The 26,494-nt window shown below is 38.6% G+C and overlaps 1 protein-coding gene across 2 annotated transcripts; it reads right to left on the bottom strand.

Moving 5' to 3' along the window:
• Positions 1-451: 451 nt before the first annotated feature.
• Positions 452-24,532, bottom strand: AMN1 (antagonist of mitotic exit network 1 homolog). Of its 2 annotated transcripts, XM_075756096.1 has the most exons (8): positions 24,366-24,499; positions 17,754-17,886; positions 13,993-14,137; positions 11,596-11,813; positions 7,469-7,525; positions 4,319-4,430; positions 3,567-3,651; positions 2,084-3,459 (listed from the first exon to the last, which is right to left on the bottom strand). In XM_075756096.1, the coding sequence occupies exons 1-7, from the start codon at positions 24,425-24,427 to the stop codon at positions 3,578-3,580; spliced, it is 801 nt and encodes a 266-aa protein (XP_075612211.1). In that variant the 5' UTR covers positions 24,428-24,499; the 3' UTR covers positions 2,084-3,459; positions 3,567-3,577. The 2 variants fall into 2 exon arrangements, with proteins under 2 accessions (XP_075612221.1, XP_075612211.1); XM_075756106.1 differs by having other exon boundaries at positions 452-3,651; positions 24,366-24,532.
• Positions 24,533-26,494: the final 1,962 nt, after the last annotated feature.

Here is a 26,494-nt window from a genome sequence, read left to right as displayed (position 1 = left end):
CACAGAAGGAAACTAAATAACAACAGGGAATGAAAGTCAGGTATAATTATTTTTCTCTTGAGGAGAAGTTGCTGGACAACAAGCTCCAGAATCACTCTCAGCTACATCTGCAAGGAAGAACCCTCTGCAGGTAAATAAATAAATAAAAAAAAATTGATCCACAGGTAAGAGGCTGTAAATGCAGCCATTTGAAGAAGAAACCAATGTTTTCAGAGCAGTCTTGAAAGAACTGTCAACTTTTAGCAGTTAACTATTGAACAAGCAGTGGTGGAACTAATAACTGCAGAATGGAACACAATGCACCTACAACTATCCAAATACCAGGTGATGTGGTAGAAACTTACAGATGTGAAAAAGTATGTGGTTCTCACTCAGAAAAGCATGGTGTTTATGATGTAGGACGTTCAGATGCACATTCAGATGTACATGGTCTAACATATAATTTAACAAGTTTTCATTACTGTCCAAACAGAAGACTTAACAAACTTTAATTTTCAGAACAATATGTGAATATTTTGCTGTGCTTACCCAACAATTTACAACAGTAACAATATCCAAACGATAGAGAATATGAAGTGATAAGTGCATACATCTTCTCCCACTTCACCCAGTGCTTGTAAACATTTGTTGAAAAAGACTGTGATTCAATCTGAACCAAAAAAAAATTCCAGTAGTGTTATGCTAGTAATAAACACATAAGAGAGCAGACTCAAGCTCTTGACAGTAAAGGGTTCAATGTAAGTCACATTAAACTTTCAAACCTAAAAGTACAGTGTTAAATCATTGCAGCGTTGTACAGATTTTTAAGCACAAAGTGAGGATATACCATTAAGTTACACATTTAGAAGAGGCTATAGGAGAAGACAGTAAGTCTACATGCATGTTTAAGGACACAGTGTAAGCTGCATTTGCTTTCAACATGACAAATCCAAGGTTACATTAGCAAGAGGAAAAAGGACAACTTTGCCAGTGAGGTCAGCAGTAGCACTGTCCCACAGATAGACATTTTTTACGTATCCTTTGCTGTTGCAGATTTTGGTGGTCTTCCACCATTAGCTGCTTCAACGTTGTCTTAATTTATAGTTTTCTTTCTGAATGTGGCACTTGAGAGTAATTGGCAACCATCACCACACTATGTTATAGTTACATGTCTTACAGTAACAGACTGAGGGGACTGGGCTTGTTCAGCTTGGAAAAGAGAAAGCTTCAAGGGACCCATGAGTAGCCTCCGGTGAGGAAGTTGTCAGGATGACACGCAGGCTCTTCCAATGAGAAAGGGTGTCAGCTGAACAAAACAGGGTCAAACAGGATAGAAGGAAAACTTTTTTCCATCATGAATACAGTCAAGCAGTGGAACAAGTTGCCTCTAAAGGTTGTGAAGGCTCCTTCAGTCTTCAGTTTTTCAAGCCCTGACTGGATAAAGCCCTGACTAAGCTGGTCTGAGCTATCAACTGACCCTGCTTTGGGCAGGAGGTTAGACTAGAAACCTCCCAAGGCCCCTTCCCACTTGTGTTAGCTTACAATTCTACTTAGGCTTTTTGTGGCATACTTCCTGAAACCAGGGCTGGCAGCCTGATCCTTATGTTTCACTAATTTGACACAATTACTGAGTGTGTAATGCCTAATCAGCTAGATGGATCAATATGAAAAACAGTACAAACCAAATTTATTGCCAACTCATGTCCAAGAGTTCAAAGGAATGATGGGCCCTGACTGATACCAGGGATTCCACAGGGCAAAACAATAAACTACACTTTAGCCAAAAAAGGGAATAAAATGTGGTAGATTAGGTTCTTAAGGCCTCTATCTGGTCCAAGGATTTGCTGCAATTACAGCCTTCAGATGCTAGTTGCTAGTGTAGCAACCAGCTCCTCCTGTCTGCAGGAATGGTTTGTACTGGTGCAATTATACCTATAGCTATCAGAGGAACACATCCATCACTGGACTAGGCCATGGTACTGCATGCAACAAGAGTTAGGGATTTAGGCACTAGAGTTTGAAAATTATACTTCAGTTACACTTGAACTAGTTTTCTAAATGGACTTGCTCATCTATAAACCATGTAATTAACAGAAGAACAGAGATTATTGTCAGACATCATAATATCCTTTAATATTACATATTTAATATATGTAATATTAAAAGGTGCAACATACATTATCTTCTACGCAATTTGACCTGACCTTTAAATAGATTAGTAGAAGACTGGTTTATTTCTGCAACACTTAAAATGAGTGTGGCTAGACAAATGTTAAATTGTAAAGTAAACATATTCCTTATGGTTCCCTAATCTAATGGGTTTCTAAGTGTCATCAGATCCATGTAAGACCACCCTAGCTAAACCCTGCTACTTCCAGATGCAGAGTATCAACATAGTGTGCTACCTGCCCTGTATAATGCTAAAATTGCTAGCATTTAAAAAAGTTTAATGTAGAAGTCATAGAAGTGTCACTAGAGGTTATGCTGTTTCAAGCAAGCAAATGAACGTGACTTACAACTGTGATGAGAGCACTGCTCCATCATGTAATAAACTCATTCTACATTTCTAATTTTTTTTTTCTTTAATATGACTACAATTGAACAATATATAAATGGTTGTTACTTTCAGCTTCTGGAGGCCACTGGAGATACAACAAACCACATACAGCAGAACACATACTCTGCTGAGCTCTACCATCCTGAGATTCATGTACTCAGACACAAAATTTGGTCCTATTTCACTCACAGCTATGCTTATGAGGACCAATGTTTTGTTCCCTAAAAGGATTTTCATGCAGGAACATAGGCAAAAGCCAGAGTAAATAAGTATTTGTCCATATACAAGCATCTTTTATTGGTCATAGCTACTACTCTGAAGTTTGTTAAGTCACCACAATTATTTCAAAGTAACTACGTGCTTACCTGTTCACAGACTGTACTTTTGGATGTGTAGAAATCCAGCAAGTACTTGATTGTAAATAAAAACAGAAACCTGCAGCAACAGTAACATTAGAAGGAAGGTACCTATGTTTTTTCCTCCAGACTTAGCAAAAGTACATGGTGAAAGAAGACTGTTTGTTACTACTTAAAATACATTTGCACTGCTGTTAACACCACTTCCATTCACTAGTTCTGTCTGTTGACTTTTGTCAGTGTCAACTTTACAGACACTTCTGCATAAGCGTTAATACTATGTTTGGGCTTAGTACTTTTAGTTGCAACTGCCCTCTCAGACTACAAACTCAGAACAGAGACATACTTAAATTGGGTTTGTATATGTAGCCAAAATGCTGAAAGATGCTAAGCAGTCACCAAATCTGATACTGCAAGGAGGCTGAGCGATGACAGTATAATATTAATTATAGTTTAACTTTCCTCTTAATGAAGCATGATCAGTGATGCAAAGAAAGAGAGGACTCCAAGTAGAGACAATGGGAAGCCAAGACTCACAGGCAAGGACTGGAATGGTGATGGAGACCTCTGGTGGGAACAAGGAGTGAAACAATCTGGTGGTACCAAAGTCACCAGCTATTTCTCCAAGAAAGAGAAAGAGCTATCCCATCTGTAAACTTTACACTCATATGTACACAATAAATAATCAGTAAACAGTCCATGTTACTTGCTTGATTTTGTTTGATATGACTAGCTGTTCTAAAACATCTCGGGAACGATCTGCAAAAGAACCAAGGAATTTCTTGTTATTCATTCAGAATATATATAGGTGGTGTTTAGAAAGTAGGTAAACAGCAAAATAATTCAATTACATATCTGCATTTATGCTTATCTTGCTATTATGATATCACACTTCAGATATACCCGTAGTAATTCAAAACCACTCGGTTCTTTCTCCAATCACATAACTGTAAAGCATCGCCAACCAACCAAACTTAAAAAACCCAAGATAGATCATAACCTCTCAAGTTTGTTTTTTGTTTTGTTTTTTTTTTTTCCCCAGGCTGACCAGTCCTAGTCCTTTCTACTGTTTCTTGAATGAATGCTGTTCCATACTTTTGGAATACAGTAGAGATTTGAGATGCTAACATTTTTCTGAAGTCTTATCATCAATTTTGGGTCCTCACCAGCGGGGGGGTGGGTGGTGAGGAAGGAAAGAAAAAAATACAAACTCCAAAACAACAAAAAAACCCCTCTCTGCAGGTTGCCATATTTCAAAGCAAAACTTTCACTTTGCTTTTAAAATCTCAGTGCATGATTATTATTCTATCTAGTAAGTTGTTATTTGTTTGGGATTATTTACAAAGTATAGTGTGCTTTTCCGGAGAGCAACAAGATACTATTAGGAAGCAATTACTCTTCTTACTCCCTGCATGACTTGACCTACCTGTCACCAATGGGCATCCATGGAACAGAAAAATGTGTATCTTCGGACAACAAGTAAGGACTGCTTCCACAGCAACATCTGTCAGGTTCACACAACGTTCCATGTGGATCTCCTGTTATGAAAATAGCAGTAACAAAAGCCGGTCAGAGCACCCATAGTTTTGGGGACAGAGCTTTCCTTTGTCCAAACATTTTCAGAGATCCCCACCCAGAAGAAATCATGACCTACACTCCTCTGTGCAGTTGGTCCCACGTGTGGTCCTGTACACACCAAGAAAATACCCTCAGGAAAAACAAGACAGCCTTTCTGTGAAGAGTCAAAACTACAAACATAAACCTGAGCTTTTCCCAAACACATACATCATTCAAGACAACTGAGAAAACTCTTCAATGAGATTCTGTGGTGTTTGAGTCCCATCGGTTTCCTTATGACACACATGTATTCTCCTAGCATTTTGTTGTTCAGGAGAACAGAACCCAAACTGAGTTCTGGGGTTTCCCAAAACAGGATTTATGAGTGTCTGCTGAAGTTCCTGATATCTGTCTATCTACATAGTTCCTAAAAGAAGTCTAAGAACTTCTCCCAAGAGTAGACTAAAACCTGCTCTCTTCTTCATTTCTCTGCAGTTGTATAACTAGTACCTGTTGTATGTGCTAGGGAAATAATAAATTCAGAATAAATTAACATATTATTACCAACTTACCCCCTTCTCCCCCAAACTGCCTTACATATCAATAAATATAGCATACAAGAAGAAACACAGAAAAGAGACTATCAAATCTAATGAAAATAGGACTTGGGAAAATGTACTTTGTCGATCCTGGGGTAAAAAATAAAAAACCCCAACAAAACAACACATTGTTTTATTGTGAAAGACTGTCTTTCCAAATGATAAACTCCACGAATCTTGAAAGAGCACAGAAATAAAAAGAATCTTTTGTAATAAATACAACTTTGTACAGAATGATGACACAGAAAACAAGAACTGTATTCAGATATACAAAATATACAAAAGCTCATATATGCATAATTTTTAGTTTATTTTAATAAGTAAAATGTGGAATCTGAATACCTCTGACTAAAATAAAAAGATTTATAAATCTGCCTGCTAGTTATAGTTTGAGAATTTTACGACCCTAGTTTTTCCACTGTGTACCTGACATTAAAATCACTGGCTATAAATTTGCACTTTGGTGATAGGAAACAGAAGTATGAGGATTGTGACACAGACAAGGAAATGAGTTACACTCAAGAAGAATTTCTTTTTCTTACTGCTTGTAAACCAAGAGACCTAAACCGTTCCAGCTGTTTATACTAATAGAACACAACTTTTTTTAAATTGTCATTGCACACAAAATCAATAAATTTTGCCTTATTAAAACTGCACAGACTGCCCCCCCCAAACCTCCCCCACCCAAAAAAACAAATGCAAAAGCACTTAAATACATGAGTTTCAAGAAAGTGGAAACAAGTACTGAGCACAGGAAAACAAACAAGCAAAATCTGTACCACTATTCAGCCTGGCATGACTGAAATTTCCCATTAGTTCTTCTGAAATCAAAGCCCACCACCACCTCAACACTACATTCTTAAGACCTGCTTCATCTATAAGTGTTCATGTAAGCTACCTAACTTGTTCTTCCTGATCTAACACAGCTTCCACAGGCATCCATGTGCAGCACACACAAAAGAAAGCCTGTGCACTTTCAAAAAAATAGTAACTACAGCAATGTGACCAGGAAACAACAAAGGCCACATTTGGTAAGCTGGAAATTTTTAATAAAAATAAATGGTTTGAAGAAAAAGAGCTTACATACAAGAATATAATTCTCTACGAACTGTGGACAATAATAATACAGAAGAGGGAAGATAATACTGACAGAGTAATTATACAAACATTGCTGGAAAATAGTTCAAAACTCTCTAGGAACTTTACAGAACCCTGCTCTACTCAATAGCAAACCCCAAACTTATTACAATAAACTTCTGAAAACTTATTAAAATATTTGTGTTTTAAGGCATATGTAGTGAAGACTTTTGAGAGTGACCTACTCCAAATGACAGTGATACACACTGCTTTACATTTGTAGATTGGATACATGAGGTGTCTTATGAAGACTATTTGCATAGTCTCAGGGTTGTTTAGAAAATCTGGAATCAACGTTTTGCTACAGCTAAAGGTGTAATCAGCTAAAAGACAACAATATTTTCAAGTCAATTATAGTATATAAAAAAAGATCTCTCATTGCTATGGTCTGAAAAATAATAATTTTATCGTGTACCACAAGACTTATCAAGGTGAGAAAGATTGTCCAAAATACACAAAAATCAGCTGGAAAAAAGCAAAACCAAACCTAACTGTTCACCCTCCAAATAAACCAATAAAAGTTCTATTTTTTTTCCAGGTTATTACTACTGTCAGTTGACCTAGATCTGGTATTTTGTTTAGGGTTTGTTTGTTTGGTTTTTTTTTTATTAAACACTATAAACTGGCAAAAGTATGACTTGTTTCCCCATCTTAGTTTCTAGAGGATTAGCTTGGACTCAGAACCAGCCTTTATGAAAGCAAAAGCACACAGACAGATAAGAAACGTACTATACAGAAAAGTAGATCATTTATGGTAAGAGGTATGGGATGCCTCTTCTCCATCATTTTATCACTGTCGCAATGCCTAGAGAATCTTTATGTAAAGACAACTTCACTTTTACAACTGCTTTCATGAGTTAGATTTACCTATGCAGAGGTGCTAAGTGATTTCTTAAATCCATGAAAGTATCCACATTACAAATTCTGCCTCAGTGTTCAACAGAATCAAGAAATAACTCCAAAGAAATCAAGGAAAAATGTTAAGCATTCATTTGCATTTAATATACAGCTCTCTAAAACAACGTGAGTTAAAATAAGCATACTACATTCAACAGAAGAAAACTCATTTTGCAAAGACTGAGGTTCTCAAAAAGAGCTGGTCTGCGGCACTGCTACAGAGGCACAGAAAATATTCCATTCATAACCAAAATCAGAGCAAGCATGTACACAAACAAAGGCAAAAGTCAGTCAATAAAAACCATCCCTCAGAAGTAATACTGATAATTTAAAAATGCAGGTATTTGCTTTTGTTCATTTCTTTGTTATTAGGTTAAGTAAGTTACCTTTAAAGTCTTTGAACACGTTCCACTTACAAGTGCTACAACGCCATCATCTGTTACCTAGAGAAAAACACACATTATTAACACAATGGACTAAAGCTCAATTTTTGCAAACACAGCTATTTGGGGGTGGGGGCGGGAGGGGGGATTAATTTATTCCCATCCTGCGGTCACTGAATATACTTAACATTATAGTATTTTCTTCCCAACTAAGCTTGTAGAGAAAATTATCCAAGTATGGTTTTTGCAGTCTATTAAATGCTGTTGCATTTTACTGCCACGTGATCCAGCCTGGCTTTCTACCGGGATGTTTCCAACTGTGTAACTGCTATTTCTGTAGCTTCCTTGTCTCATTTAACAGTGGCTACACTATTCCGGTCAGAGGATGGCACTTTAATTTATAAGGTTTAAAGCACTTCTGCTCTCCCTAGACCAATTTTTCTCCTGTTTTCAGGATTGCTGGATGTTCCTGAAGGCAGTTTCTTGGGGTGGGGGGGGGGAAGTAATTGTAGCAGTCTTATATGCTGTTTTGCTTCAGGATAAGTAAATCAATTATGTAAGACAAAAATCCCTCAAACAAGCACTCTTACAGCAGTCGTCATACACTCGCACTAAAAGGTTTATTAAAGTGATTGGCTACAGACAGCCACGCAGCAACGATTACCTGCAAGAGAGAGGAGAGAGACAAAAGACATTCTTTTCCTTAGGAATGCAAGAAAGACCAAATTATTCGCTTGCTGCCGGAAACAAAATTCGTTAAGCTTCCTCCCCACTTCAAAAGCTGGATTGGATATCAGATCTGTCACACAGGTTTTTTTCATAAAGCTTACATTAGATGGCAGGAATAGCAGTCATCAACTACACACAGTAAGGCTCAGCTAAATTTGACAGCTAGAAACCAGACAGATCCATGCAGGAACATGAAGGGCTCTAAGAATGGCAAGTATTGTCAGTACCTAGCTTAGCAGGTCACCAAGATGACAGCACATTTAGCTTCTCAAGACAACCAGACTGGGAGACAAAGGGCAGTAAATGAATAGATTCTAATACTCCCATAGCTGGGACAGAATGGAGAGAGTAATCACTGTCAGTTCCTAAAGGGTATAAAATGGCACATCCACAAACTAGTGCATGGTCACCAATCTAAGACCAACCTGAGTAAAGTGATAAAGACTTGACAGCCTGTGTCCCTTATCCTCCATGTCATCAAAATAAACCTGGACCAGACTGCCTGGTTGGTGCCTGAACACTGGAGAGACCATCTGAATGCTATTGTCTTTGTGCTTGTGAGTATGTGGTTATGACAGCATGAGAGCATGAAAACAGCTTTGTATTACAACAAAGTCCCCTCACTTTCCTGGACAAGCTCACAGTAACCACTACTATACTATTACTACAGTACTGATGTAGGAAAAATAAAGGTTAAGACTGTGCAAAGTATATGCCACTTCAAGTATCCTTGACAGTATGTTCTGAAACTACAGTAACAAAGATAGGATCTCTCAATGGACCAAGGATTTAGAACAAAAGGACCCTTCAAAGTATTCTTTCCCTATTGTAAGTATATATAAAATATACCTAGCCTTGGACGAGTATCAAGAAATAGCGTATCCACCACTAATCTGTATTGATTATAATACTAAAATGTACACCCCTCTGTGAATAATGAGCATGCTAATTAGGGGATGTTTGAAACAAAGTAAAATGCGTATGTATGATGAGGGCAGGTAAAAGGTGGCTAAGGATGTTTAAGAACACAAATCAGCTACATTTTACTACTATAAAAAAAAGGAATGTTTGATGTATTCAGAGTGCTGGCTGGTATTAGATGCCCGGCACCCTACTCTGCAGACCAGAAATAAAAACAAATATCTCGACTTTGTGTGTGATTGACTCTTTGCCAGGTGAAGAACCCAGATTTGGGACAAGAGTATTGCAGTATTGTTTTCTACTCTATTGAATATCTATGTGCATTGTCTGTAATGCCACAACTGCCCACCCTCATCAAGGGATACACTCTTATACTGGGCATAAACCACCTGCAGTTAGTACCAAGCCACAAATAAATCAGCTTCTTGGTACAGACCAGTTGTTACCTAACTCTGTGTGCATCTCTAGCAGAGGCTTACATGGCTCAGTACCAGCAGTTAAGTACATCAGCAACCCAGCTCTGCTCTACGTGAAAAGTGTCTGGACAGATACAACGGGTAACCCGCACCACTCCTGCTTTTACCAACACATTTTGCAGAGAACTGCCCCATGCCCTATATAGAAACCTGCTGCAGTCTGCACAGCCCTTTCGGGCAAGATTGTTCCCACAATTATTTGCAATACACTGAGTCAATAAACATTAGAGAGGAAATGTACTGTTTAAATAGTGCAGGGATTTGGACTCTTGAGACTGTGTTTCCACCTGTTAACACTGCTGTGATTTAGAGCACACTAGAAGTAGAGCAGTAAGTACAGGGTTTATGTATAAAACCTACCTCCTCACAATGCTAACATAAGCATAGTGATACGTAAACATAAATAAATTTCTTATTTATTACACTGGGCCAGTGTAGCAGAGTTCTTCAGGCCAAGCTTCCACTCACACTCTCTGTGTGCATACAGAGGACACAAAACTACCGCTCCTTCTCAGTTCAATCCATCCCTTGCCTCACCACCCACCCCCCATTCCTGTTATTTTGCACCACTTCTATACCTTCTATTTATTGTACTTCATTTCTGCAGTCACCAGATGAGCCTATTTTTAAAATGGCTATATCACCTTGAGGCATTTGGCCCATCTGTAGTCTAGCTCATGCCTACTTCCTTGTTCCTGCAAGTGAGCTGTGCCCTTCTTTTCCTGTTCATTGACTTCCAACGTTCTCACTGTTTTACTTTTTCGCACAGCTTTGCCAGTTCCACCTGATAATTTTACTATGCATTCTGGCACTTGAACACAAGAATATGGTTAGGCCTTGCAGTCTTTACAGGGATGAGCCATTCATAGTTCCTCTGCTTCATCTTAAATTTATTTCATTTATATCTAATATATGTTTCCATTTATTTTTAGACAAACGAAATTCAGAACTCTAGTGTATTATCACCATACGATTATCAGAAATGAATAAAAGAAGTGTGGAAACGTTTAGTTACTCAAGAAGCTTTCATCTCATTTAAGACCTATACAAGGAAACTCAGTTATTTCCTATAAAGGAAGAGAGGGGCAAGGGAACAAAAAAGTAGTGAAATAAGTTTGAAGAAATAAGTTAAATTATAATAATAAAAATTACCAAAGAAAATATTAACATTACTTTTGATGCCCTACTTCTGGAAAAACTGAAAGAAGAAAAGCATCTAAAATAAGAACCTGCTACATGTTTTCCAGATCTGACACTTCATTACAAATGCTCTGTGCTTGACTCACGTTCAACATAATCACTCACCATCACAGTCAACTGAATGCTATACTTCCTGCAAAAAAATCCTTTCCCTCACTTCATTATCTTACTGTAATTACAAAGTATGTTACCGTATTGCTGTTGCAGCTGATTTCCCCCTTCTCATGCTAAATACGGTTGTTAAATCCTCTTACCTGCCCTTTCTGACACTTTAAATGTCATTCTTTCCGTGTTGACTCCATAAGATAACTCTGACAAGCCATTCAGAAAGCACAGTCACTCTTGAACTAGAACTAATTATGGAGTGTTTACTTCTACTAGGGGCTTATATTGTTTGACATCTTATAGTATTATTATTATTATTCAGGTCAGTTTGTCCTAACTGAAAGCAGACAATAATCTGTTCAAGATTCTACTTTCTTTAAATGAAGTATTTTTGATTACTTCACAACCTGAAAAAAATGACTAAATAAAGATACTGAAAAAAATCTCCAATATTAGGTAGCTTCTAATAAAAGTTTATCTTTGGGCCACAGTACATACTGTAATACCAAAATGTGTATTTTTCTGGTTACCAAGATGCAAAATATATCTTTCCTTTTCATTGAAAGGAGGAAATTGGAAGTGAACCGTGGTCCTAAATCCTGTCAAGAGTATAGCTAAAAAGATCCCCTTTCAATTTTATCATGACAATCTTAAAAAATAACCAAAAAAAGTCAATTAGCCAATTGCCACCATAGTTACCTGAGTAGACGAAAAGTCCACACTGTGAAGAAATTTGCAGTTTTCTCCTAGTGCCTGCAGAGATGCATCCATGATGCCTGAACAGCTGCCCAAGTTCACTATTTGTAGGAATTGGCAGTTGAGCGCAAGTGCAAGAACTCCACTGTCAGTTATATCACAGCACCTTTTAAAAGACGCTTCACGCAAGTAAGGACAGGATAAGGCCAGTGCTATGACACCTGTCAAAGAAACAGAGTAATTAAAAAAATTATTCATTTTTTAACATAACCACCATGCTGAATCCAATGTGCTGTCCCCTGATCACTGACTGATCAACTTTCAGCTCATGCCATGCCAGTAAGACTCTGTACAAGGAAATAATTTTGTGGCTGGTTTCTTTTAATGCAAGGATGAGAAAAAGAAAATGACAACCAAGATAAAAATTTCTAAATGCTGAATTCCCCTCCATACTGCAGAGGGATATCTGTGGGATATTATATATATGAGGTATCACCTCAGTGAGTACATGAAAAAAAGCTAGTGGCTGGAGAGCAGACTGATGATAGTGCTAGGTCCCACTGTTGGTGCAGTGAGTATCAGGCAAAAAGCAAGGTAAGAAGTAATGTCCATTTGATTTCAAGAAATCAAAACAATAGTTCAGAAGCAGGACAGGAACCAGGTACACCTACGACACAGCTCAGGCCAGGACTGAAGGTCCATGGGCAGCTGGTGTAGGTGGGCATGACAGGTGAGACCAGTCACGGCCATTAGGGTCTGTTGGTGCCCTCTGAGCCCTGATAGTAATAACGAAAAATTTTGCACAGAAGTGTAAGGAGGCAGTCAATAAAATAAAAGTACGTGAACTACAGATACAATTAATGAAAGGGATTTATTTCAAGGATGATGGAAACATGATGATTACAGTGGTACAGAAAATTACATCACTTCTGGATAGACAGAAATAAAAAGCTGAATGACATTAAGATATGTTGTTATGTAAGAACTTCAAAGAAACACACATAAAATAGTACTTGCTTGCGTCAGAATCACTTTGCAAAGAATGACAGAAGAGACAGTAGTGATAGTTGAACTTGACAGAGAAGTACTACTGGATATCGCATTAAAGGACACTAAACGTTCCACATGCAAACTAGAAAGCAAATATTTCCTAGTAATGACAGGGCTCAGATATTTCTGGATGTGGTAGCCAGCAGGTTTCTTTACAAACAAAGAAAAACCGAACACCCAAACAAACCAACAAAAAAACCCCCACATGTTACTGAATTAGTAAAAGGTAACACTACTTTAAAATGGGGTAGTTTAGGGTCTTTTTTTCCCTGTAACTGAGATGAGTGATAAAGAACTGTTCCAGCTTAAATTAAAGGCTTCATAACTGATCCTTAGTTTAAAAAGGGCTCAGTTTATAAGTTGGAAGGTTACTGAAGTTGGATTGACTAAGGACTTACCAATAAAGAACCAGACTTCCCAGTTTTAACTGCAAAGTAATCAGGAAACTCTATCCAAATAGATGAAAAGCATAAAGAGCTCTAGGCTTAGCTGGTACTGTAAGAACTAGGACCAGAAATCAGTGGACAGATGAAGGCATGGATGTAAGACCATCACAAACTCTATCTTAGGGGTCGAAGAATATAACAATGAGGCGACATTGAAAATAAATAAAATATTTTTTTTAAAAGTTTAACCAATTGCTTAAGTAAAAAGATAAATGTATCTATGCAGTGGTAAGAAAATACAAACCAAGACTATCTAAAGTATGATATACATTAACTTAATACTAAATTAATATTTTGCCTCAATTTTCAATAAGGATGAGTTAATGATGGAACAAAGGAGTAAGTGTAATCAAAAGACAAAATAAAACTTGTGGGGAATAAAATTCAGCAAGCTTAATTCTTTTAAGCTAACAGCTCCTGATACAACTTGAAATTGGAGGTTAAAAGTAACACCTGAAATCCTAAGGTCCTAAAGCATGTCAAGTCTTAAGTCAGAGAAGATGCTATAAGCTTATTAAATAAACAAATACATTTAATTAAAAAGGGGGAAAAAAGTAATTTAGGAAATCACAAGCCTGAAACTTCAACCCCAGTGGTACTGGTAAGGCTCTGGAACAAGTTTTCAGGATGGAATAATTAAGATGAAGTGGAAAATACCATCAAATGTAGCATAGTTTTACCAGAAACCTAGCACGAGAGTAACCCGATAGCTCTCTTTCATAAGATAATCAGTGCTCTAGGCCTATAATTTACACCACTGAAGTGACTTTTAATTAGTACTGGTGTGGCATTGGGGATTTTTTTAAGCAATATTTACCCTAGATATTTTTTGCAATTTACTCCAAACTAACAAGAAAAATAAAACAGAAATAAGATCCCAGTTACCTGTGCACAGATAACATACCTTCTGAAGTGATTCCCAATCTGTTTTCTTTGCAAGAATTTAAGTTGATTTTTTTCAGTTGCTTGCAGTTATAAAGCTGCAATAATGCATTATCTGAAATATCACAGTCTCGGAGGTCTAGAGACTCTACAGTAGGGTGCAATACCTGGAACGAAAACCTACCATTTCAGTCAAACTCTGCTATGTCATAGAACATGCATATTTTTATCTAAAACACTTGTAAAAGTCAGACATCACGTAGAACTTGTAAAAAATATTTACTAGAGGATGGGGTTACCAATCCTGGGAACTAAAAACTCTAAAGAAAATATGGTGTATTTGCCACAACTGTTCATCTACAGCATGAATGTTCAGTTTCTGTGATTACATCTAGAATAGGAGCACACTAACATTACTATTTAAACAGTGGAAGTACTATTTTGATGGTACAGTTGCTAACACTAGTGCTTCTGCCAGCACATGTTTACCAAGGATAATACCCTCAAACTTATTGAAACAACTTTGAGAGCAGAAATCTGAAGTGTAAAAAAATACTGTGATCAAAACTTAAATCTCCTGAACAGATAAAGGTAATATTTGAAAGATATTTTGCCCCAGAGTATTTTTCTCATGTACACACACACACTCTTTTTCTTACAAGCAAGCAATCTCATTATACCATGAGGAGGTACCAAATCCTCATTAAATAGGCTCTGTCATTCCCACAAGACTATAGGTTGGAGTTTTTGTGACATTTTCCCCAAAAGGACATTTATGAAATTTAGACCCAACATAATGGAAGGCATCAGATTTTAGTAACAATAGCCATATATCTTACCTCTAATTTAAGTTTCAAAGATTCTCACTACTTTTTAATAAATACTGTTTATAGCCCCCTCTTGTGCAAACAATCTATACCTTTGCTAAGCTGTCCTTCAGATCAATAGACAAGTGTTTGATCAGGTTTTCACATTACCTTATATTACTCTCTTCCTTAACTCTCAAGGATAGAAGCATATGGTAAATTTTCATACACAAATAAAGATAACAGCATAGCTGACAGACTTCTTAAAGGCCTATTCCTTTCTCAGGTTGACCATTCTAACAGTTACAATAAAGATATTACAAGGAATGCTGTTTTTCTGTTTTGCAAATATGTAAGATGCTAAAATAAGCCTTTTGGAAAAAAAGCAAAAACTTCTAGTAGATTATAATTGCAACGTTTCTGCAAAATGAATGGCAGACCTCAGACAGTTTGACAGCTTGTTCTCTCCAAAAGCTAAAAGCTTCAAATATGTGTCTCTATGCCACAAACTCACCACAATATGCTTGTGAGTAGTTTTCACAAGATAACATGCAGCTCTTATTTCACTCAGATTTCTGAATTCATATCTAAGGAACTAAACCAGCCAAACCCAGAGATGACATGCCTAAAGCCAAGGTGACCACCAACATTTATTCAAGATTCTTTCCCTGACTGTCGGTCGCCTTTCACAATTCCAAATTGCCTAGGACACAACAGAAGTAAGCGAACTGCTGATTTTGAAGCCACATGAGAAATCTTATGAGAAAAGGAGCCATTAGATGCAAGCAAGTCTAAATGAGAAGCAACCATACTATCAGAATACTGCCTATTTAAAGTAGCTGGAGTATTAAGCTTCCCTAGCCTGTGATTCTTCACACACTCAGGTATTACAGAGGTTTGCTTTGTATTGTTATTCACAGATGCATATTCACTGAATGCATATAGTAAAATCGAATCTGTCTCGAAGAAGATGGAATTTTAGACAGAGTAAGTACTGTTTGGATGCAGAGTACAGGATATTAAAGTACAGACTTATATCATGTGGATACATGCAGAATGGCGTTATAGATCTTTATGGCAAGAGTGAGTTGGTATAAGGAGTTTAGCACATGTGTCATGTAAGGCTGCTCCGAGCAAAAAGCAGAGCAGGAAAAAAAAAAAAAAAGCAGCCTGATAACAGAAATCTGGGCAAGAACAGAGAGGTAAGAGATGAAATAGAAGTTTATACATAAGTGCAGGTTAACAGAATTTCAACTGGAAGAAATTTAATTTTAAGCAAAATGCTTAAACAACACCAAAGAAAGGACATGTATAAAAGCAAATGAGAGAGCACAGCCTGCCTAGAAAATTCCAAGAGAACAGATTTAGCCACAATACTGTAGAGACTATGAAAGAAAAGGGCAGGATGGAAGCAATAGCAAAGAAAAAAAATTTCCTTATCCATATCGAAGACTAATTGAGACGTTGCAAATGTGTCACATTTAGAATACTTTGGTTATATATGGTATGAGCAAGAAATAGTAAGAAGAGCTAACCAACACAGGCCATACCTGGCAGATGAAAGAAGAGGAAAACTGAAGAGTGAAATGGTATGGAGAAATAGTGTGAATTCAGAATCCAAAAGCTGGCTAGCATTTTTTTAAAAAAATGCAAGTGAGAAAAACCTGGAAACTGTTAGCAAAGAAAGCTAAGGTATGATGTGCCCAAGAAAAGTGATGACAGCTAAGGACAGAATTGCAGGAAACTGCAGGAACAGAGAAAGGAAAAACACAAGAACCAGAACAGAATATCCCAGTGTCAGATGGAAAACAGGCTCCAAGAGAAGGCACTGATCAACTGTTGAACGACAAAGATAAGATTTTACAAAAAGACAGAGGAAAAGATTGCAACAAACTCTCTATTTCCAGACTAAATGTATCCTAAAAGGTTTGGTGCATTTATACACACACAATCGTATGGTTTTATTTACATATATCTCTTTGGATGCTTCCAAAGGATCACTTACTAAAAAGACAGCCTAAACCAAATTTTGTCAACTCAAATTTTCCAAAATAAGATAAATTAATAAGACTCTGATTTTTGCTCAAAGACTTATTTTGTACAATCAAAAACTGGTGCATACTAAAGATAAAATTTTTTGTTCATAAGTTTTCCACAGTACTTTCGATTCTGCCTCTAGGCTTGGCTTCCCTATTCTGACTCTGAGAAACTGATACTATTTGCCTCTTCCGAGTTACAGGTCAAAGTAGGAATGAGCAGCGAGTCATTCATTTTCTGTTTCACCAAGGCCAACCTTTAGCTTTCCTCAATTCTCAGGCCTCCCTTTAAGGTTGACCTCAATTCTCATGCCTCCTTTTAAGGCTAAACAAGATAACAGTAGATAGATACCAAAATAGATGTGCCCTTGAATTTACAGTTAAAGAAAAGTCATTAACTGGTTTCATTTTGAAACAATGACACACATCAGTGAGCAAAAGAGATGAGAGAATTTGAACTATCAATTTCTAGCCCTAGCATCATTGTATTTCAAAGAATCAAAATTTAAATAAATTATATTGAGATCATGTGCATAATATCAATAGAACATAACAGAAATCTAACAGGTTCCTGAAATCTTTTCATTACTAAATTATGCACTAACTTCTTGAAACATACTACATTCAGGAACGGAGACTGGTTTGCAATAGAGTCTAGTTTCCCATACTGAAAAGGGATAATATATATGCCAACTGGTTATACAGAAGCCAATTATCAGTGAAGGGAAAACGTTTTGAATTTACTTGTCACTCCAAATATAATCATATTACTACTAATACAGGACTACTAAAATTATGAAGTTTAAAGAAAAAAAACCTGTAAAGTCACCGACAGAGTAAGCAAGCCTGAATTTATCTGTTGTTGCATGTAAACAGTTTTAGTTTAGTTCATCTGTATGTATTAACTATCACAGACAGAACAGTTTTGAATGGGTTCTTACCTCACTGATATTTGAATCCGTTATTTGCCCTTGACTACTCATTAATTTAATCAGTTTATCCTTTATGTTGGGTGGCAATGACTTGATATCTGCAGTGTATCTGGAAAGGTTCTTTGTCAAACATTGAAGGCATCTGAAATAAAGGAAAGTTACAGTACGGTTAAAAATATGTATTACATATTAGGACCAGAACAATCAAGTCATAAGATGTTGGCTTCTGCATCAAGCTATGCTGCCTTCAAACCTTATCAGTTCCAGCTGTTCCATGCTACCACCAATTCAATTATTGCCCTTTGGGGTCAATCAGCTGATCCCTCTGTGGAAATGTTCCCCAATCAACTGCAGGCAAAAAATATAGCCTCATTCACTGCAATCACCAACCCAGCTCAGGAACTGAGTTTGCTGATCACAAGCTCTAAGAAAAGCCTTTTCACCAGCTAAGCCTCCACTTGGTAGGCAATAAAATATTTAGTTGGGACAGCTACTTTCAGAGAAGGGACATCTCTTTCACCTCAGTTAAAAACATTGAGGAGATATTTTCAGATGTAATATTTTGTTCACTGCCTAGTTTGTAGTACTCTTTAAATATGAATTGTAAGCCTGTGCTCAACCCTTTTAACCTTGTGCTTAAAACCAGATCTGATCACAGAGGATTGCCACCTCAGACAGAAATTTTTCTGTCTTAGTGGGGTCCAGGATATCACAGATCAACAAGTCTGTGGTCCTACAAAGCAGATTTGACACATGGAAAATATAATATATAGGGGAATGTGAACCCACTTGGATATTTACACAGTATTCAAAAAGCCTCATCAGCAATAGTTCTTCAAGAAATTAAGCTGCTCTGGGATGAGAAAGAAAGTTCTCACACAGCTGGTTGAAATCCTATCACAATCAGAAACATTCACTGGTTTGACTCAGGATAGCCATTGGGTTTTTTAATAGCAATATTTTAGGCCGCCTTCCCCACCCCATGCTTATCCATCAGAATGATTTATCAACATGAAGGAAACAGCCCGATTATCATATACACCCGGCTAGAGATTTTGAACTAAAAATAATGCCAACATACACTGCATTTTCTATACATCATAAACATCCTGCTCTCTGGACATCTTCTGTATTCGATGTCAAAATTGTTTCCCTGTTCTGAGCAATCTGTTTCCTTTGCCAGATACTGAAACTTGACTTCAACTTTCCATCATGACATACTGCTACATGAGAAATTACTAACAAATCTCAAAAATAGACAGGGCTTAAGTATTCACCTGAAAAGGAAAGTCTAGGCAGAAATAAATATTAATAGGTCTACTAATATCACAGAATGCTGGGTGATGCTTTAAGACAGGATTTGAAATCCTAGAATTTTACCTGTGTGAATGCAACAAAAAGGGATCACTTCAGGAAGAATACGTCATTAAGAGACTCTAGATTGAAGAGGGCTTTTTGGGAGACAACATGAAGAACTTTACTTAAGCTTAATAAAACAGAGAGATCAGTATTATCCAGATGTATGTGGAATAGTACCCAGGTGGAACACTTGAAATAATGGTTTTCAAGGTCAAACATACAGAAGAGTATTTACTTATGCAATATTGAGTACTATAAAGGGACACTAATCATACAATCTTTTTTTTTTTTTAAGATTCCTAAGGCATTTTAATGTATCATAGGATACATTAAAATGTTAATGTCCCAACCTCTGCAACTTTAAATTAACACTCCCAGGCTTACTGAAACACCAGAGGCAACTCCAGGAAGAGTTTATGAATAGCTTCTAAGCATCCTGAGCATCCTGACCTTCAGAGCAATCACCAATCATTAATATGCTAAGAGACAACTGCTGGTCCTTAAGGAAGGAGTTGCAATTCTCTCAAGGGAGATTTTATTATCTAAAAACAAAGTCCCTAGGTAAATTAGGAACATAAACTAGAGTGAAGCTAACCAACATCCAGAGATAACTGAAAAGGTAACACTCTGTCATCTAGGAAGTGACAAGACTTTAAAAAGGATTACACTACAGCAAAACTAAAATGGAGGGAGTTGAAATGGGACTCCTCACTGTCCCCCTCTTGCTTAGAAACCTAACATGAGTCCATATAAGTGATAGCCTTGAATTGGAGGTTCTATTATCTATTGATCACAGCCACCTGAATTAGATTCCCTAGGCCAACTTTTCTTTTTCAATCCTATCCAAAATTTTGAAAGAAAATATTTCTGTCCTACAAAACATTTTGCTTTTGTAGAATCAACATTTTTCCATTAACTCAGACTACTAATAAACTCTGAGCAGCTACTGCAATTGCACAGTAACTCTCTCTACTGTAGCTGGCCTCTATACTTCTATGTGATCTGGCTACACACAGCAATAACTAAGATTGGTAAGTAAAGAGTATCACGCATTCACCTGGCAGACAGATTTTGTCCCAGTCTAACTTCATGAAAGAAGCCATGAATCCTGATTTCATGGACAGGAAAAAACTGAGTAGTGCTTTACTCCTCTAATGACCTGATAAAAGACAATTCCTTCTTGCACAATGCCAAGCTGCTTTTTCCCTGCTCCACATTATCAGACTAGTTACACCAGCTGTTTGTAGTTCAGAGTTGTCTATAAAGTGTCAAATGGCATACTCATTTGTTCCAAATGTTTCAAGAGGTACAGAACAGAAAAGGCCTATGATCTTTAACCTTAAGCTTTATGACAGGGTTAAGGCCTTACGATGGTGTTAATCCTGGACGTGCCCCCAAAAACTGTTACCGCTCAAATGGCAATAAAAACTTTTCAAACAGAAATGCAGTTTAGAAAGCCAACATTGGTTTATCCAGTGCTGGGTGCATGGGGGATCTCTCCTCCTAACTGCCCACCTAGTCTTCAATCCCTTACACATTTATACCCTTAGGTTACAAAATTTCACTTACATCACTACAAAATTACATTTACATCACATAGTTACCTTGTTGTGATTGGTAAAGAGCTTTCTCACTTTGGTTGAAAGCTATAGACTTAAAGAAATTCAGAGAGCACGCCCAGTGAGGGGTGGTCGTACCTCGAAGGCAGGTAGCTTTTAGAATGGAGGCGTGTTTTGATATTATAATTACACTATAATGAACAAAGTACAGTCAAAGGACATTATTTTCACAGAAAATAAAACATTACTTGCATCCACTGCCAACTATATGCTTTATCTATTCTATCGTTCATGTCAGGTTGGGACTATACAATTGACATAATTAGCAGCCACAAACTTGTTAGCAACATCAAACGAAACACAATCACCCAACCATCACCATACCATTCTGCTCAGCACGTTCCCTTCCAATGACCATGATTACCCATTCAGTTACAACGGGACAAATGTGTGTATTTCCAATACATAAAACAGAAATTAGATCTTTATGACTAATTATTCTACAAATAGCTTAACTTAGATCAAGAATATAAGACATAACTTGAGAGAAAGAAAAAAAAAGAAAAAAGAATGTTTCTAAATATTTCCAATATCATGTTCCTCTGCATGTAACCTTTGGATTGCTAATTTCTCTTTTGGGACATGGGGCAAAGGCTCACAAGTGGCAGACAAGCAACAGATACCATCAAGCAGCATAAACACCTTAATAAATGCACTTTCTGTTAGGTTTGGAGATCTTAAAAATAATGATCTTATTAAAAGGACTACTCCACAGACTAATAGATTTGTTTCAGTTTTTTGTTTCTGCTGTAAGTTCTGCTAGTTAAACAATAAGCCTAACCTTCTTACTTATGCTAACCCTTAAAGCGCAGCCTGGCACAAACAGATGGCTATCACCTGATTGGGGTAAGACAAGAAACAATACACTAAAATTATACACATTTATTTAAAAGTTGTGTAATTGTTGGTTTCAAGTATTAGTCATACTGGTATAATAATTATATTGTTACATTAATATAGAAAATTGCTGCAGCAGTACTAATAAAGTAATGTAAAAAAATACTAGTAACCAATCAAAATGTTTGTTTATGGTATCAAGCACTACAGTACACGTAAAGAGAAATTACTAGGTCTAAGGTCTAAGGTTAATCATGAGAACATATCCATGTAGTGTAATGCATGTCTTAAACATAATTTTAACAGATTAATCATGCACAACAAAAAAAAAATATGGGTACTGTTTTAGCTTTGCAAAAGGAAAAAAGTTACTAGAAAGACAGAACTCTTGTGATTAATTTCTATTAGCAGTCCAGCTGTCATCACACACCACTCTAACCAAATGTAACGTCCAAACAGAGGTTGAAAAGACTAGCTCCACTCCTCTTGTCTCCCCAACCACTTTTTTCTACACCTTCCTCATGCTGGCTCTGAAATTCACAGTTGCACAGCGAGCCGTTCAGCATGTGATCTGAATGAAAATTCCCATGACTGAAACTGTGAGGTGACAGAAATAATAACACCAAAACAAGTGGCTGAGGGCAGGGGGCAGCAGTAGCCTAGAGTTAAGCCAAATTCGATTTAGCAAATAGCCACAGCTCTGGAGTCCCTTATAGAAAACTTTTTTGCAACAGAACCTTGCTTGGCACCAGAATGCCACCAAATCACAGCAAATTAAACTCACACCAATTAAAAACTCTAGGGAAGTCGAAATACTGAGGCTCTATAATCTGAAGTGTAGCACAGATTTAAACAAGGAAAGAAGTAACAGTTCCAGTGTGGAAGCACATTAAAGACCCACTAAAGTTAGCACAGTGTAATGAGGGCACCTGTGGCAGGTCACTGCAGAAGACACTGCAATGAAGAGACAGTGATTTCAAGCAAAATCCGGGCAGAGTTTAACCACAGGCCTTGGTTGCAGAGACCCGTATGTTAGCATGAGCGACTATTACATAACCTGAGCATACATCACAGCTGCCTTTAACTCATTCTCCTGCAGACATGTAAGAACGAAATGCCTTCACCTAACCTCAGTGACTGCTGGATGACTGTAACAGAGAAGCCTGTACACGGCTCTGACTCAGTACAAGTAGATTACACTACCCACATTCTTTGTCTAGTCTTGAGGTTAATCAGCATATCTACATGTAACATTCCTTTACTTGACCGCAGAAATGAAGACTAGTTGTTTACTTCCAAAAAAATCTTATCAAAATTCTAAAGACCACAAGCATGAACCTCACCACAGGTTCATGCAGGGATCTGTGCAGCATACTCATCAATGCGACAGGACTTGTCTTATGCTGCGATAGCTGGGGTCCTCAGCATCAGAAGGCACACGAGGCTGCTATCACGTTTTCTATTACTACTATTCTTTATGCAATAAACCAGTTAACTAGCCTTGAGGGCCCACACCTTTCTTACCTCCTTGGTGCAAAACAGCACCCTACTTTTGGCTAGGGCGAGTCAAATAGACCTTCTGAGCCTTTGAGCGGGGGGCTATGTGTGCACCTACCATGTTCCCTCTCCTACAATGGATGCCTATTAAGTGATATGAATGGGCAAGCAGTCCTTTGTCATACAAGGGCACACACATCACCTACATGCTAAATACATATTTCTCATACAACATCTACATTTTGGCCACTGGGTAAATGAATTTTTTTCTGGCAATTCATCCTGAAGGAAGAAGATTGTCACCATATACCGTATCTAAAAACTTATTACAAATTTAGGATTGTTTTCTCGTGAAGATACTAAGTGGCTAATGCAGCCATGCTTGAATATGGAACTGCAAATCCAGACTGACTACTTAGTTCAAATTTGCAGAAAACACACCAAAACAATGCAGATACATGGAAAACAGTGAGCTACGCCAAATCTTCTAGTTACATCTATCTGTCTCTTGCCACAGAATTTTAAATTTAGCTTGTGAGAAAAGCTTTTTAAAATTAATCGTATTCTTTCCAAAAAGCTGGTTGGTATTCTCAGAGTACATTACTGATCTGCAGTTTAAACAAGTAATCACTTAAATTATAAATGTTTTCACTGTTATTGTACTTTATAGGAAACAATAAAACGCATATTGGCTACACCAGGGCAACTATAATCTTATCTTCAGTGCTTTAAAAGAATAAAAGTCTAAGAGTTAGCTGTATTGTTTGCTAAATAATTTTATCTGTCAAATCAAATATTTTAATCCTATGCTGTCTCTAAGTCCCTCCTAAACACAAAGGAATTTGAAATAATGAAAAACTCAAAGCAAAACACCATTCAGTGGATTCACTGGGGCCAGATGAAGCCAGGGATCCTCAACCATCCCTCTACATCCAGATCTCCTCCCAGACTGTCACCTCTGCCAAACCCTGTCACTTACCCTGCCACCCTGTGAAACTCTGTCACCTGTCCTGTAGCTCCCGCTGAACTCTGCCAAACCCTGTCACCTACCCTGCCACCACTACCAAACGCTGTCACCCACCTACCAACGCCCTGCCAAAGGCCTGCCAAACCCTGTCCAAACCCTTTCTCCGGGCTCTCCCACAGGAGGGCCTCGCGGGCTACCTCGGTGGCGCTCCATTTACTCGAGGCCGCGGCCCCGCCGTAAGGGCAACAGCCTGACCCGGCCGGCCGGCCCGGCACCCACCGGACTTCCCAGAAGAAAAGGGGGCCGGCGGGCACGGGGGGAGGGTGTCGGGGCGGCACTCACAGGTCCAGGAGGAGCTGGACTTCCTCGCCGGCGCCGTCCCAACCGCCGCTGAGGCGACTCATTGCGGCGGCGGGGAACGCGGCACCACCCCAACCCAACAGCTCCGAGGGACGGTACCGAAATGGCGGCAGCTCCCTCCGGGAGCCGGGCATGACGGGAGATGTAGTCCTGCTCCCGACCCGCCCTGCGATCACCTCAGGGCTTGTGGTGGACAACGGAAGGAGTGCTTTATGGAGCGATTTCAAATACTGTGGAACGCCCCCCCCCCCCCCCCCCCCCCCCCCCGCCCCAAATGTCGCATAAAGGGTCTGTCTCTCCCCACTTCCAGCGCTTAACATTTAGGACAGAGTATCTTCACAAGCCTGGAAGAAGTAAGGGGGAGCTTGGGAGACTTCAGGCAGGGGGCACAGTTATTTTAACCGCAGTTTCCCTCATTGCTGCCATCAGCAGAGTCTTACCATGGCACCATCTCCGTTAATCTGCAGAGGCGAGAGCCTGCTGATATTTCTACCTGCAATTCATTTTCTCTCTCTCTCTCTCTCTCTCCCCCCCCCCCCCCCCCCCCCCCATCTTTTTAACATTTCTGCCTGGATAGTATGATATAAATTGAGACCACACAGTCCTTAGAAGCTAACAACATTATTAGCGTGTAATTGCTGCGCATAATCTTCAGACCCAAGACCCGTCACCTACCCCTACTAAAAGGAACAAGCGATTGACTAAGATAAGGAAACCTCTGTTCTCGCAAAATTAACTGAAGGATCTGTATCTAAGAGAAACACGGGTTGCTGATGATGCCTGATAACTTTGCTGGAGTCGATGACTGAAACATCTGGATTAACAGATAAACCGCAAGGATGCTGATGGATGCTGCTGCTTCAAGACCTACAAAATATACTTTTTTTATGATTGGGTAATTAGAAATATGCATTAGTAATTGGATCAAGTTTCCCCGAGTGACTGGTGGCTTGCAGGGCTCATTCCCTGGAAGGACATGACATGGCCAAGAACAAGAGGAAATGTGATGCTTGTGAAAACGGTGACAGGAAGAAGTTTCTTAGAGCATATGTGCAGGCTGTGGTGCTTTATTACCTCAAAATCTTTGATGGGATTCTATTATTTAGGAAAACATTTATCCAACAAAACATGTTTGCAAATAAACACATTAAAAATATTTATTTTAGCATTGGTGAGGCAGAAACCCCTATGCCAGTGGAAGGTGCTAGGTGAGCAGAGACTGCTAACAGGCCTCCCTGGAGACCCCTTTCCCGAGGTCAGGAGGTATGATAAAGCTGCAGCAGACTGTGTAGTACTGGCAAATTCTGTATGCCTGCATGATGAACCTAGCCAGCAGACATCCCTGGTTGACAAGCAACCGATTCTCTTGCTGTTTTTCACAAGATTCAGTTTACCACACTTGCTTCTCCCATCAGCTAGTCTGGCAGTGGGTAAAGACTAGTGGGCAGCAATGAGGCTAGGGTTGTGCTGAGAGTAGGTTTACTGTTCCTCAGCTTGTGGGCTGGAAATAATTACTAGCCCAGTGACAGCCTTGAACTGTTTACCCTCAGGAGCTGCTTCTGAAGCAGCTCATTAACTGCCACACTTCACACACCCGTGCCGTATCTCAAACTGAAACTGGCACCAGGCTATCTCAGGGAGCAGTTACAAGCTGCTCTTATACCGATTTGATTGTAGGCAGCTGCAGAAAGAACTTCAGTCACATCAGCCTAAACATGGAGAGAAACTGTGCTGATAAAACACCAGTCTGTAACCGGCGATTCAGGAAGTGCTTGAACATAGACTATCCGCAGAGCTGCTTTTAGTAAGTCATGCTTCAGCTTGTACTGGTACATGGGGTTATTCCTCCCCAGGTGCAAGACAGCACTTCCCTTTGCTGAACTTCACAAGGTTCCTCCCTGTCCATTTCTCCAACCTGTCAGTTGTCTCTGTTCAGAGGGTCACCAGGTACAATAACCTCTGTTCCCAGTTTTGGATCATCTGCAAACTTGCAAGCATGCACTTTGCTCCATTGTCAAAGTCATTAGTGAAGATGCTAAGTGGTATGACCCTAGTATTGACCGCAAGGGACTGGTCTCCAGCTTGTCTTGGTGCTGCTGATCACAACCCTT

The sequence above is a fragment of the Balearica regulorum genome, chromosome 1 (genome assembly GCF_011004875.1).
Source record: "Balearica regulorum gibbericeps isolate bBalReg1 chromosome 1, bBalReg1.pri, whole genome shotgun sequence".
Classification (NCBI taxonomy): Eukaryota; Metazoa; Chordata; class Aves; order Gruiformes; family Gruidae; genus Balearica; species Balearica regulorum.
This window is presented reverse-complemented; position numbering and strand designations above follow the sequence as displayed.